Here is a 14,301-nt window from a genome sequence, read left to right as displayed (position 1 = left end):
ACTTTCATTTTGTTTATGTAGGTTGGTTATGTTATCTCTTGTATTCATGTTAGTAAAGATGAAATAGATAAAAAATAAATAATTTGAGTTTACAGAATTTATGGTGTATTTTTAAGAAATTTAATTCCCTCAAGTACTTGAGGTTGTAAATTAATTTCTCTCAAGATAAAACAGATTGACTATTAAAGAAGTAGCGGCACCTCAAATTTCAATAATTTCAGACAACTCAAAAAAAAGCAACGAGAGCACACACAGACTCAGTCGATCGACAATTTGATTTGTAAGAAAATGTATGCAGAAGAGAGAAAATTTTCAGTGTTTGAAAAATGAGAGAAATCTCTTTATTTATAGTGACAAGAATGTGAACGCATCCATTACGCAAATTAATTATACTTAATTCATTTTTTTTAAAAAAAAAAATTAATTAATAAGATCGATTAAATAAATTTTGCCTAAAAAATAATCAATCAATTGTCAAAGCTGAGGGAGAGTGACGACGACGGAGCGAGGGCACTTTCTATAGCTAAAGGAAGTGTTTCCTAACATTATGACAATCCTTTTCCTTTCTTCTATCAACATGAGAGAAGTGACTTTTCATTTTCAAAGACTTTCATTTAAAATAACTTTTCATTTTCTCTGCAAATTGGTTCCCCACATTTTTCAATTTCTCATTCATACTTTGCTAAAACCCAATAGGTTGGTCATTATATTTATTCAATCATAGTTGTAGTATCGTCCATCACTTTGCGCATAGCAAAATCTTACTACATTGGGCTACCTTTTTCGTCATTCCATTAATTTTATTTTTATCGAAAAATAGTCCAAATTAAAGACCCTCTGATCTACTGGCTACCTCTTGTAATCTTAACATTTCTTATGGTTAAAAATATATATATTAAACTAGCTAGCTTATTTAATTTTTATTTTATTGTGATAAATTATATTTTGAATGATAAAAAGAAATTATAATATCCCAGGACGGTGCTTTAATTTGTGATATTGATTATTTATGCTAGTTTTTACAACACAAACAAAAGTTAGAGAAATATGATAACTACTTAAAAAACATTGCCCTCACTGGTTCGTCGGTATTTTTCTCGTAGCTAACAAAAATTAATTGCTAATTCGTCGCTCAACAGGATAAGCGACGAATTTTACTATTTAGCAACAAAATTTATCCGTTGCTAAATTTAGTTTTTTTTAGAAGCGATGCTATATTGCAATTGTAGAGTTTGTTGAAGTACTACAATTTCTGTATCTCGGATAATTGTGAGAGGATTAAATTCTTAAGAAAACATAATCTTTTGTTAGGTTTGAACACAAGGATAAGTAATGCATTGAAATGTTACTTCAGGTATACGGGTCTGAAGTTGAGACTATCTAGTACCTATTGCTTTTTTTTTTTGGGTTAATATGTTGAGCTGGGGGCTCCTTTATTCCAATGTGAAATCTGTACAAACTAGCCCAATCGAGCCCAAAAGAAAACTGTTGGTTTGTTAGCATTTTAATATTAATATTTTAATATATTAATTTGCTTTATTTGGAGTTACAAGAATGCTGAATGTTTCAGCAGTTAATGGGCACTTATCATTGCTGCCGTTGGTAGTCATTTGTGACTAATTACTCACTTTGGTTAATCACTGTGCATATGATGTATTGCCATTATTTGGTGGTTACAAAAAGGTCCATTGGAGGTTACTTGCTGGACACAAGAAAAACGTTCCAGAGAACGTTGGTTCAACAATTTTGGCCAGCATCTTCACCCCTCACTTTATTTCATTCTTTAATCCTCCATTATACCTTATAACCTATGTAACTCCTAAGGTCATTATCTTCAATATTTACTATACTATTTATCTTTCTATTCATTGCTAGGAAGACTTCTTCTAGTATAAATAGTGGTGGTATTCATTTGGTTTGAGATACACAACACACAAGAAAATATAGAGTGCATAAAAGTTAGTCAAAAGAGAGAGTTCTTATTAGTTGAAGGGAAGTGTTCTTTTTGTGGAGCTTTGGACTCAACTCTTGTCCAGAGTTGTTGAGTTGTATATTGTGATTAGGCAATTGTATCCTGGAGGGCACAAGTCAAGAAAGACTACTGCTGGACTGGTGAAAACATTTGCTGCAGTGGGCCTGAATCTCCTTAAAGAGAGCGAGATATCCGTGCCTCAGCCTAAAGAGATTTATTTCTTCATTTTTATTTTCAACTACAGTATTTTCTTACATTTTCGAAAACANCAATTTCTCATTCATACTTTGCTAAAACCCAATAGGTTGGTCATTATATTTATTCAATCATAGTTGTAGTATCGTCCATCACTTTGCGCATAGCAAAATCTTACTACATTGGGCTACCTTTTTCGTCATTCCATTAATTTTATTTTTATCGAAAAATAGTCCAAATTAAAGACCCTCTGATCTACTGGCTACCTCTTGTAATCTTAACATTTCTTATGGTTAAAAATATATATATTAAACTAGCTAACTTATTTAATTTTTATTTTCTTGTGATAAATTATATTTTGAATGATAAAAAGAAATTATAATATCCCAGGACGGTGCTTTAACTTGTGATATTGATTATTTGTGCTAGTTTTTACAACACAAACAAAACCTAGAGAAATATGATAACTACTAAAAAACATTGCCCTCACTGGTTCGTCGGTATTTTTCTCGTAGCTAACAAAAATCTATTGCTAATTCGTCGCTCAACAGGATAAGCGACGAATTTTACTATTTAGCAATAAAATTTATCCGTTGCTAAATTCAGTTTTTTTTAGAAGCAACGCTATATTGCAATTGTAGAGTTTGTTGAAGTACTACAATTTCTGTATTTCGGATAATTGTGAGAGGATTAAATTCTTCAGGAAACATAATCTTTTATTGGGTTTGAACACAAGGATGAGTAATGCATTGAAATGTTACTTCAGGCATATGGGTCTGAAGTTGGGACTATCTAGTACCTATTGCTTTTTTTTTTTTGGTTAATATGTTGAGCTGGGGGCTCCTTTATTCCAATGTGAAATCTGTACAAACTAGCCCAATCGATCCCAAAAGAAAACTGTTGGTTTGTTAGCATTTTAATATTAATATTTTAATATATTAATTTGCTTTGTTTGGAGTTACAAGAATGCTGAATGTTTCAGCAGTTAATGGGCACTTATCATTGCTGCCGTTGGTAGTCATTTGTGACTAATTACTCACTTTGGTTAATCACTGTGAATATGTATTATTGCCATTATTTGGTGGTTACAAAAAGGTCCATTGGAGGTTACTTGCTGGACACAAGAAAAAGGTTCCAGAGACGTTGGTTCAACAATTTTGGCCAGCATCTTCACCCCTCACTTTATTTCATTCTTTAATCCTCCATTATACCTTATAACCTATGTAACTCCTAAGGTCATTATTTTCACTATTTACTATACTATTTATCTTTCTATTCATTGCTAGGAAGACTTCTTTTGGTATAAATAGTGGTGGTATTCATTTGGTTTGAGACACACAACACACAAGAAAATGTAGAGTGCATAAAAGTTAGTCAAAAGAGAGAGTTCTTATTAGTTGAAGGGAGGTGTTCTTTTTGTGGAGCTTTGGACTCAACTCTTGTCCAGAGTTATTGAGTTATATATTGTGATTAGGCTGTTGTATCCTGAAGGGGACAAGTCAAGAAGGACTGCTGATGGACTGGTGAAAACATTTGCTGCAGTGGACTTGAATCTCCTTAAAGAGAGCGAGATATCCGCGTCTCAGCCTGAAGAGATTTATTTCTTCATTTTTATTTTCAACTACAGTATTTTCTTACATTTTCGAAAACAAAATGTTGCTTTTCAAATGAAAATAGTAATGGTGAGGGAGAGGTGAGGTGGTTGAAGAATCTACAAAGAGAATGGTGGATGGTGATGATTGTGGCAGCGGCGAAATGGTGATGGTGTTGGAAGGAGTTATGGAGGAAGAAAGGAGAAGAAAATGATTTTTAAAAATAGCCAAATATACTTCTCACGCGCTGCATATGTGTGTTACACACTTTCCATGTCATGTCAACAAAAAGTGTTTAATAGGTATTCATTTTGAATAATGTAAGTGTTCAATAGGAATATGCTATACTTGAGGTGTCTATATGAAATTTGCGGATAACTTTAAGTGGCGTTGGATGACTTAAGCCTTTTGATTATTATTATTTTGTGCAAATAAATATAAATTTGTTAAGATTTAAGTGTTCAATGGGTACAAGGCTTTATTCAGGTGTCTAAGTGAAAAATGTGGACAACTTTAAGAGGCCGCATATGACTTAAGCTTACATCTAGTCATCTGTAGTCAACCATCAATGAAGAAAAAAACAGAAAAGAGCTTTAACGTTTATTTTTACTGAAATGGTTATTTTCTTAAGTATGTTGGCTAAATATTAAATAGTGACCCAAAATCTGGCCAGCCCACATCATTTGTATGTAACCAGCCCATGGTTACACTTAGCAAGTCCATTCATTTGTGGGCCTTCTAGTTGGAAATGATCCAAATCGAGTTATCCATTGGGCCCAAGTGAACAAAAATTCAATTTTAGAACAACCTTCCAAATCAAAATTCATATTTCATAATTTATAGTTTGAAAATATTTGTAAGTCTAATCGGAATAACTTCCACAGTAGCGTATGCATAATTTTTAGTAAACGATGTGTTGCACATGTCATGCGCCAAACCAACAGGTCAAGATTAGTTATTTGTTCATGTATTATGATTTATTTTAATAGTAGTCATGTTTTGTATAAATAAAGAATTCTGAGGAAGCAGTGTCGGCTGACACCTCTTACCTCTTGGTATAAGGTGGGTCCGCCCCTGAACTTCCATATACATATAAATGAAGTTTATTCACATATAACTAAATCCACACAAAGGCACATATGATATGATTATATTTCAGCCATTTTTCCCCTAAACTGAACAGACCAATTGGAATACAAGTTATTTTGGCTATTAATTGGAAGAGTTATAAATAAGGAAAGTTACATATTTGGTTGGCCGGCCAAAATAATTACATTCGCCTAGCCAACTATATATAAAAAGATACACTATTTGTATCAAAATTGTATATTATGTGTATATCATACAATAATATACAAAAAAAATTATACATTTGCTAGGGTCTTTAATCTACAGTTTGATTGTAGGACCGTCATATGTTCCTCCTAACACAACAAACTGCTCATCTTTTCGTTCTTCAAGCCATGCATATGATCTTGTCTCATCTTCCTTCATCTTCATTTCTTTATTAACATCTGCATACAGTTCCATTCACAAATTAATATAACTATATAAGTAAAAATCAATTTATAGAAGTAGTATTTATTCAACAAAATATATTATTTCATACCGGAAAAACTTATGTGATCATACGAGTAATGTTGATAATATGTACAGTGACGGCCTTCAGGTTCAGAGTATGGTGGTCCTAAAACATCAAGTAGGATACATGGTGTTAGGGCCTTGAAGCAATGCATATTTCCTCCTGATTCTGGAAATAGGACTGAAGATTTGCATGGTGCAGTGAAGTCTGCGTCAATATATACTTTTGCCAGCCTCATCCTAGATTCTTGTTGCCCGCGATCTATAAAGAACATACTTTTAAATTTATCGTTTTAAATATGTCATGTGACAAACAAAATGGGAAAAAGACGGATCAGGCTTATACATATATAGTACAACTAGCTAGCTAGCTATAATAAATGGTAATATTAAAGCAACTAACTAATTTGATACATAATTAACTTTTTAGTGCTTATAGTGTAAACATTATTTATACTATATAAAAATCGACGCATGCTCTATTAATTAGTGTCAATTATGCACTAAGTCCACCTTCAATTGTAATGTTGCGTTTTTCGAAAGTTAATTTGACTAATTTTCAAAGTTAATTTAGATTACATTAATTCAATATTTTAAACAAAAACTTCAGATATTTAAAAACTATACGAAAAGTACTATAAATTGCAATTTTTTGTATATCAATATGATGAAAAAGTACATTGTAAAATGTTAGTCAAAGTTCTTATAGTTTGACTCTAAAAAAGAAAACCATGACAATTAAATGTGGACGGAGGGAGTAGTAAATTACTTAATTATCATGTTAATTAATTCTATATATATAAAATTAAAGATTTTTCTTACAATGATTAGCCTGGTGGTCGTGATTGTGCACCCAATCATATGACGTGGCGTGCATAGTTCCTGCTAGAAGCTTGCTGAACACAGTCATGCCAGGATGATTATGAAGAGGAATTACTCCTGAAGGTGGCAAACAGAAGATCCCAATCTACACTTAGAAAAAATGAGTTCAAACTAATTAATTAAATTTCTTCCACAACACCAACAAACGTTTTTTAATTAATTTAATTAAAATAGTGTGAAGCATAAAAAAAAAATACACCTAAAATATCTCAATTTTTTGAGTTTCATATCTGAACAAGCTCATGTGTGCAAGTATATGTCTTACCTGAACTATCACGGAATATTTATTGATACAGTACCTCTGAATTATCAGTATTTCACTTTTCCAACCTGAAATATAAATGGTGATATTTCATGTAGAAAAAGGGACAAACTGATAATTGAGGTGTGTGTTTCGATAAATAATTAATAATACTTTAGGTAAGAAAAGTAAAACATATGATAATTAGGATAGGAAACTCAAAAAATTCGAATACTTTAGATGAATTTTTGACGTTTCGAACTCTTTAAAAATAGTACCGAAAATTTGTTGCATTCGTGGATCTTAATGTAGGTAACAAGAGGAGCTTCCACTGTTCCAGGAGGATTTGTACTCGAAAATTCCAAGCTTGGTGCTGTAAACTTGAAATCTTTTGGTTCCAGACTATCTGCCATACGTTATATAATAATAATACAAAGTTATGTATAATTAGACAAATATAACAAACTTCCGTCACTCCTTAAGGTTATCTGTTGTATCATACTACGTCTTGCATTTGCATTATGTTGTACATACTCTTTCACTAATGGCTTATGAATTAATTTCATAAAGTTATAAATTAAATCATTCAAATATATTACATCTCGAAAAGAAATAAAAAAAACGAGAAGGAAATATAATGAAGAGGTAATTGAGAGATTAAAATTGAATAAATAAAATTAGTACTAGAATATTTTTACTTTATAAAGTTCGATATTGAAATAATAAGGCTTATATCCCATTATATATTTTAAAATAAATATATCATGAGTAAGCAATTTAGTAGAGATATATACAAACGGACACAATCTGGCGTTAGGATAAAGTTTATTTAGGTGTAACAAGCTTCATTAGCTCATTAATTAATTAATTAAGCCACGTAGTGACATTTGAAAATTTTGAAAGAGAGTACGTACATCGTCAATAAATAGAGGAAATTAATGGCTCCTAAATTCCAAATACTTGTAATAAATCATTCACTTGGTAAAATGTCACATCAATATCCAATTAAAATAAATAAAAAGAGGAGTAAACAAAGTAGATAGATTCAAAACTTAAACTTCGAGATCTGAATGTGGAATTATGGAAATGTATATTTAACTTATCCAGATTTTTTTTTGTCATGTTAATATTCATTGAGTTTAACTTCGAAATACAAATTAAGATGAATAATTGCAATATTAAGAGGTTGATTAAACTTTTTATGTATGTTTATTCTGATTTTTTGAAGTGAAAATTCTGACTACAATCATAAATAAGTAAAATTGACATTTGATTTTTTGAAGTGAAAATCCTGACTACAATCATAAATAAGTAAAATTAGACATAGATACATAATGTTGAAATCTTTAAACCTTTTATGTATGGTTATTTTGAAATCTTTCGAAGTGAAAATCCTGACTACGCACCACGAACGAGTAAAATTAGACATAGATACATACCTAATAAGGAGGTTAGTCGTTGGATGTCATGAAGAGGAGGAACATAGCCAGCCTTACCATTTGCAAATATTTGCTTGCAAGTATCATACAACTTTTGAACCATATTCTCCCTTGAACTCTTTCTCTTTTCAGATTCCATCTTTTTCTTCTTCTTCTTCTTCTTTGATATATTAGAAGAATTATGTCCTGATACACTTTTTTTACTTAGCAAAATCCTCCCAATATTCATGCAGGAAAATTAATTAGCACACAGAGAGAACTCAAAAAAATTAAATTTGAGAACTAGTCTTCCAATTTACTTCAAATTAATTAATCTTGATGGGCATCGATCTATATATATTTGGGGGCTGGTGAAGATAGGTACGTAGTAGCCAGGTGGTGGGGATGTTGTTTGATAGCTGTAAAACTACGAGGATTTTATAGTGAAAAGTATTATTTCTTTCGTCTTAATTAATATGATACGGTTCAATTTAATATAAAAAATAATAAAAATTATCTATAGATTGATCAGGCAATATATATACACATGTATATTAAGAAAAAACAGTTTTAAAATTAAGTTTTTTTACTATAGAATATAAAGAATAATATTTTTTTTAAACCGATTAAAAAGAAAAATATATTGGGAGAGATAGATTTATTTTTACGTTATTACTCAACTAATTGTGGAAGTCAAAGGTTACTAAAACCAGGGGCCATGCAAAACCATTACTATGTGCTACAAGAGAGAGCAGACAGTGGATTTTTATCAATTTGGAATGCTCTCTCCAATTATTCTACGACAAATTTCATGACTAGTTTTAACGGCTTACGCACACCATTGTGACCAAAAATGACGTAATGATATACGTATTGTTCGAGAAATTCGTCTGAAGCCAACCCTTTAATTGTAACGCTTATCTTCTAAATAAAACTTTGTTTGTTTTAAAAAGAATAATCTAATTTGACTTTATACGAAGTTTGAAAAATAAAGTGTTGTGACTTTAAGCTTTTAATCTTGTAATCTTAAATATATCAAGTAAAGACTGAAATGAAAGAATTATATTTTAATCAAACATGCTTTTAACAAAAATGATTTGAAAGTGTATTTTAATTTTAAATTGTATTTCAATTTTGTCGGTTGAGATGTTGGAATATGTTCAGCAATTCTCATATTCACATATACTATTTAACTTTATTACGTAGTATTTAATTTGGGTTATTCTTGTATAATCATTACTCCAAGTGAAAAATGAGTTTTTTGATGCTTAAAATTCAGTTGTGCTGTATCCACTTGTGTATTTCTTTGAATTAATATCAGACCTTATGGCTATAACCATAGTCCATACTCCATAGACATATTATTCGTTAATTCAGTTTATTTTTCCAATCTCCCCTGTGAGTCGTGCTTTTTTCAAATGTCATAGACGGATTATTATGTACATATAAATGTGAATGCGTTTACATTTGTATTCTTGTGTTCATATTATTAAATAAAAATCTGCCAACTACTATCACTTACCTTTGTTGGCAAATTTGTCAGATCTTACAAAGCATTAATTTTTATGAAACTTCCAAGTAATGAATCTTACTAAGGTCTTAGACATTTTCACTCCCAATAATAGCCCAATGCCCCAATTCCATTTAAAGTCAACAGTATTGCAATAATAATAAAAAAAAACTTGTATATACAATGTAATTTTTGTTGTCCCTTTCAATAGCCTAGCTCCGCCCATGCTTACAGTTTTGCCAGGGTTGCTCTATTTGCACCTGTACTTGGATCAAAAACAATGGTTTTGGTTGCCTTTGCAACAGTTTTCTGATCTTAGTACTCTCTTCCTCAGACTAAATGCTGATATTTCGAAAATAGAAAATTAATACTAAAGGATATAATATTAAGTATACACCATGCCTCTCTCTTTCAAAGAAATATAGTGATGAGATTGAGGCTTAGCTATCAAATTATCAGTATTATAGTTTCCAACTGAGTAATCTCATGCATAAAATAATATCTGCTGACTGCTGACGTTAGTCGATAAATACAAATCAGATTTTCCCCCAAAAATCCAGATTTAAACTATTACAAGCTGACTTCCATAGCAAAAAATTTCTTCATCATTACTGCTCTTTGTGCAATCAGCCAAATCATAGGGGAGGGGAAAGGAAAAGGAAATGTCCAAAAAACCAGATACGTGGATTTGGCGTTGCATCAAAAGCCTGCTGTAAGCGCAAAAACTCTGCCTGCCAATGGCGGAGGTATTGCAGAAATAGCCTCCTGAATAACCTTATAAGTGATTTTTTTTTTTGTTAGAATGGTATAAAAGCAATGAAGCAAGATGGTCCTAGAATTAGATCCTTTCTCTACTGGGGGAAAGATCGATTAATTGGCAAACCTTAATAACATGAAATGGTAGGAAGCCACACTTTCCTAACACACATTCCTACCACAAATGATGATAGGATTCCAAAATGCTGTACGGAAGCACTAATGTTGTAAAATTACTAAATTGCATGTTATTAATTGGTTTTTGGGAGAATGAAAAGAGACCACAAGTGGATTGTTCCGACCAATATAGTGAAGACAGACATAAGAAATTAAACACGGTTGAATTCCATTTCTATCCTATATACCAACTTTCTACAAACCAAAATAGTAGAGAGAGTCAAAATTTGAGAGTATGTCATCCCATGAACGAGAAAATATTGCTGGACTTCTTAGGGAAGCTCAACCAGAGTAGTTTCTAGAAGTTCTGAATCTAGGACACTTGGTTAGATTTGGTGACAGCTTGGTGTGTGCATCAAGAGAGAGAGAGAGAATCAAACTTACATCCAACTGATAGCGGGCCGAAAAGTGGATTAAAAGGATGGCTTTGTTCTGAAACATGTCTGCGAAATTGATAATCTGGTAGGATGCCATCAACGCATAAAGAAAAGTATATCAGACTTCTAATGATTTTATAACGCATTCAGGATTTTATTTTTCTATCTTCCAGTAAAATCTTGAGGTTAATCAAAAGTGATTATCAGGAATTAATGCAAAAAGAATCACCTCAGACAGATGAGTATGTCCATATTCTCTTGCATTATCTGCTGTCGTTTTGTCCTCCACATAAGTGCTCTGGAGAAGAATCACAAAGAAGAACTTAAATCTCTGGAACCAGTAATGTTGAAAAGGCAAATTGAACTAAAGATGTTCCCACTGCCAATTCTACTGTACCAGCTATGATGTTATTTGCATAGGAGTACGTGAACACAAGTAACGATGCTCTCCGAGCGTAAGTTATTAGTAAGAGATTAATATGCTAATTAGTTAATCCAATTGTGTCGTCGTCATAAGGATAAGTGATACATACTAGTCGGCAACTTTGTTAACTCCATAAGTTGATGAATTCATGTTGTTGATATAGTTGGATTATACAAAAATGCATAGGAGACCTTCTAAAAATTAACTCAGCAAAGTGTCATAAGTTGAAGATGACACGATAGGCAGTAAGAGTGTGAAAAATCAAACAGTGGTCCTCAAGGCCTTATGTTATGCTCCTTGGAGTGTTTGCTAAAATTTAAGAAAGATACTGGAGTCATTAGATGTCCAGATAGTATATATTAGATATAGACCAGAAGTAGAAGAGCCACATAAATCTCATACTGAAAATATTCTTTCAAGGAAGGAAAAAATGGCTACAATGAGTCGTGGAATTTGAGCGTCATGTTTCAGGCGAGGTACATTTTTGGCAGGTGATGAAGACAGGGAATTTACCTCCATTATGAGGATTTTTGCCCTCAAAACATCAACATTTTTGGGATCCTTAATGAAGTCTGACATTGTATCTCCTGTAAATGCAATTTCAGGTGCTGTTGAAGTGTTCGTGATCTGTTAAAACCAAAGAATCTTTGTCATACTGATACTGTGATACATAAGATATGCAGGAAGTTTATTGCAGATGCACTCTTGTGCAAGATTATATACCAAAAAAGGCAGCACAGGTGCAGGGTGCACCTGTGTCAAAAAGAAATTGCTCAATGTAAAAGCACCCCTTGGGTTGGAATTTAAACCAACCTTAATAAACAAATGCAATCAGATAAATACCTAACCAACTATGATATCATGACAGACCTCCACACCTGATAACTTTAACTTCTTAATCTCATCTCCTGGAAGGCCTACATATTCTTGCTTAAGCTTCTGCTTGATTGAATATACTATATAACCCTACACCATAAAAATCAGGTGATTAAAACCTCAAATAGACAACAGTAATATAAGAAGAGATCTAAATGCAAAGGTCATAACATCCGACTGTAGCAGCTGCTTTCTCTCGTAGAAATAACAAAGCATATTTTTTGGTTCGAATCCACTTAATACCGGCAAAAAAGAAGCATGNAATCTCATCTCCTGGAAGGCCAACATATTCTTGCTTAAGCTTCTGCTTGATTGAATATACTATATAACCCTGCACCATAAAAACCAGGTGATTAAAACCTCAAATAGACACCAGTAATATAAGAAGAGATCAAAATGCAAAGGTCATAACATCCGACTGTAGCAGCTGCTTCCTCTCGTAGAAAGTACAAAGCATATTTTTTGGTTCGAATCCTCTTAATACCGGCAAAAAAGAAGCATGGGCAGGGAAAATAAGCAATTGAAACTCAGAGCATTAAGGAAAGTACTCAACCTGGCTAGGAATGACATGATAAGTCTTAAATGCTCTAACTTTAAGATCCTTCCTCAAGTAGAATTCTTCTCCTGTGTATGCACAAACACATATTCACTTAAATTGTGAAATTAGAACTAACTCCAACTTTGTAATAACTAGTTAGGAGAGCTATATAAACAATTCAAGTAGATTTTTACCCACATGCAACCCAATCAAAGTATGGTTCAGTTCTGAGTGATCCATAGCTCGGTGAGCTTCAAAAAGCTTCTCAACACTTTCTTTGATTACTTTTGGTACAATAATAGTAGGAGGCCTCATTCTGTAAAGGGAACGAGTCGCAACATACATAGGCAGTCCTCCTATGTGGTCCATGTGGCCATGAGAGATGAAAAGGAACTGTTGGGAGATGGCACGCTGAGGACACTTGCCAATATCAAAGGCTAAGTTAAGCGAGGGAACTATTATGCACGTCTCATGACCTGCTATTGATATCCCTTCTAGAGAGTATCCTTCAATCTGCAAGCCCCTTTCCCTCTTCTGGCTACTGTTACCCCTCCGATTTGTGTTGATCGATTCAGAATCTTTTGTTATTTTATCCTCCATTTTGCGTAACACTGATGGACTTCAACTCTGGAAGAGATTAGAACAGAGGGGAGGATAAAATAAGACTTTAGAAGGACACTATACACTTCCTTTTGTATTTAATGATGTAAGTAAAATGTAAATTTTAGTAGTGAAACTCATTCAGTACCAAACTAGTACTGAAATACTACAGAGTAAAGGAATCCTTTATATCTATAAGGATTCCAGAAATCCAAAAATAGCATCAGTGTCATTAGAAAACTCAGCATTTCACAACACTTCTAGGACAATATACACTTTCTAACACTGAATATTTTTCATAGACAAAAATTTACTTCTACAGAATATGTGAGATATTAACTATCAAGTTGTCGAATACACTCATCTTAACTCAAAGGTCCATGAGGGTAGATTAACTTGGATTTAAGAGGCATTTGAGATCAAATAAATATTAGGATGACTAGAAATTAAACCTGGAATTTATTTAATCAGAATTATTTGGTAAATGACTTAAATTCAACATTTCCACCCATGCCACTAATACAATGATGAATAGACTCGATTTTTTTTTTACTTCCTTAAACTATGTGTCAAGTCAAAACCAGACAAACAAATTGAAACGGAGTGTGAACAATTATACAAACTTCAGCATTTGTTTAATACAATTCTACACATAAAAAATGAATTACTTGTGATACTCATCATTAAGCTCAATTAAATATTACTCCTAGGCTCCTACCAATTTACAAGAACAAAAAAATCATGAAGTATCAAACTGCTTGAATACATAGAATCTACATTAGTCATTAGAAAGAGGTGAGGGCAGAGCCTTACAGTAAACAGTGACGAGGGACGATGGAGAAGCTTTATATGTAAGTTGGTTGCCGCTTGGAGGTGTTTTTCCGGTAAGGATTTCCCGGTGAGAGTATGGGACTAGGGCAGAGGTCTCTATTGCGGAGGAAGAAGACGGGTTTGGGTTTTTGAGGGGGTGGATTTGATTAAAATTACTAAACTGATACCTTATGTTTGAGGTAGGTTTAAGATAGTTCATTAAATTTATTTTTGAACTGTTTTGGTCCTTTACGTTTTTTAGGCACTTTATTTTCAAGCACATTTAGCTTATAAAAAGTCAAAAAAAAAAAAGAAGGAAAAAAAAGAAGAGAAAATTATGCCGGATGACAAA

General features: G+C 32.5%; 2 protein-coding genes and 1 long non-coding RNA gene across 5 annotated transcripts; 1 reads left to right on the top strand and 2 right to left on the bottom strand.

The window, feature by feature from the left end:
* Positions 1–4,904: 4,904 nt before the first annotated feature.
* Positions 4,905–8,291, bottom strand: LOC125858595 (plant cysteine oxidase 2-like). Its single transcript, XM_049538423.1, has 5 exons — positions 7,903–8,291; positions 6,742–6,869; positions 6,163–6,307; positions 5,369–5,602; positions 4,905–5,273 (listed from the first exon to the last, which is right to left on the bottom strand). The coding sequence occupies exons 1-5, from the start codon at positions 8,129–8,131 to the stop codon at positions 5,149–5,151; spliced, it is 861 nt and encodes a 286-aa protein (XP_049394380.1). The 5' UTR covers positions 8,132–8,291; the 3' UTR covers positions 4,905–5,148.
* A 1,589-nt stretch (positions 8,292–9,880) lies between these two features.
* On the bottom strand, positions 9,881–14,095 carry LOC125858594 (nuclear ribonuclease Z-like). 3 transcript variants are annotated; one of them, XM_049538422.1, is made up of 9 exons: positions 13,953–14,095; positions 12,734–13,166; positions 12,555–12,625; positions 12,284–12,332; positions 11,996–12,042; positions 11,639–11,752; positions 10,931–10,999; positions 10,709–10,783; positions 9,881–10,165 (listed from the first exon to the last, which is right to left on the bottom strand). In XM_049538422.1, exons 2-9 carry the CDS (start codon positions 13,137–13,139, stop codon positions 10,091–10,093), a joined length of 906 nt encoding a protein of 301 aa, XP_049394379.1. In that variant the 5' UTR covers positions 13,140–13,166; positions 13,953–14,095; the 3' UTR covers positions 9,881–10,090. The 3 variants fall into 3 exon arrangements, with proteins under 3 accessions (XP_049394379.1, XP_049394377.1, XP_049394378.1); XM_049538420.1 differs by lacking the exon at positions 12,284–12,332 and having other exon boundaries at positions 11,996–12,091; positions 13,953–14,094; XM_049538421.1 differs by lacking the exons at positions 12,284–12,332; positions 13,953–14,095 and having other exon boundaries at positions 11,996–12,091; positions 12,734–13,201.
* LOC125858597 (uncharacterized) lies at positions 12,107–12,469 on the top strand. Its single transcript, XR_007445758.1, has 2 exons — positions 12,107–12,164; positions 12,406–12,469. It is a non-coding gene; the product is annotated as an uncharacterized LOC125858597 (long non-coding RNA).
* Positions 14,096–14,301: the final 206 nt, after the last annotated feature.

This window comes from Solanum stenotomum, chromosome 3 (genome assembly GCF_019186545.1).
Source record: "Solanum stenotomum isolate F172 chromosome 3, ASM1918654v1, whole genome shotgun sequence".
Lineage (NCBI taxonomy): Eukaryota > Viridiplantae > Streptophyta > Magnoliopsida > Solanales > Solanaceae > Solanum > Solanum stenotomum.
This window is presented reverse-complemented; position numbering and strand designations above follow the sequence as displayed.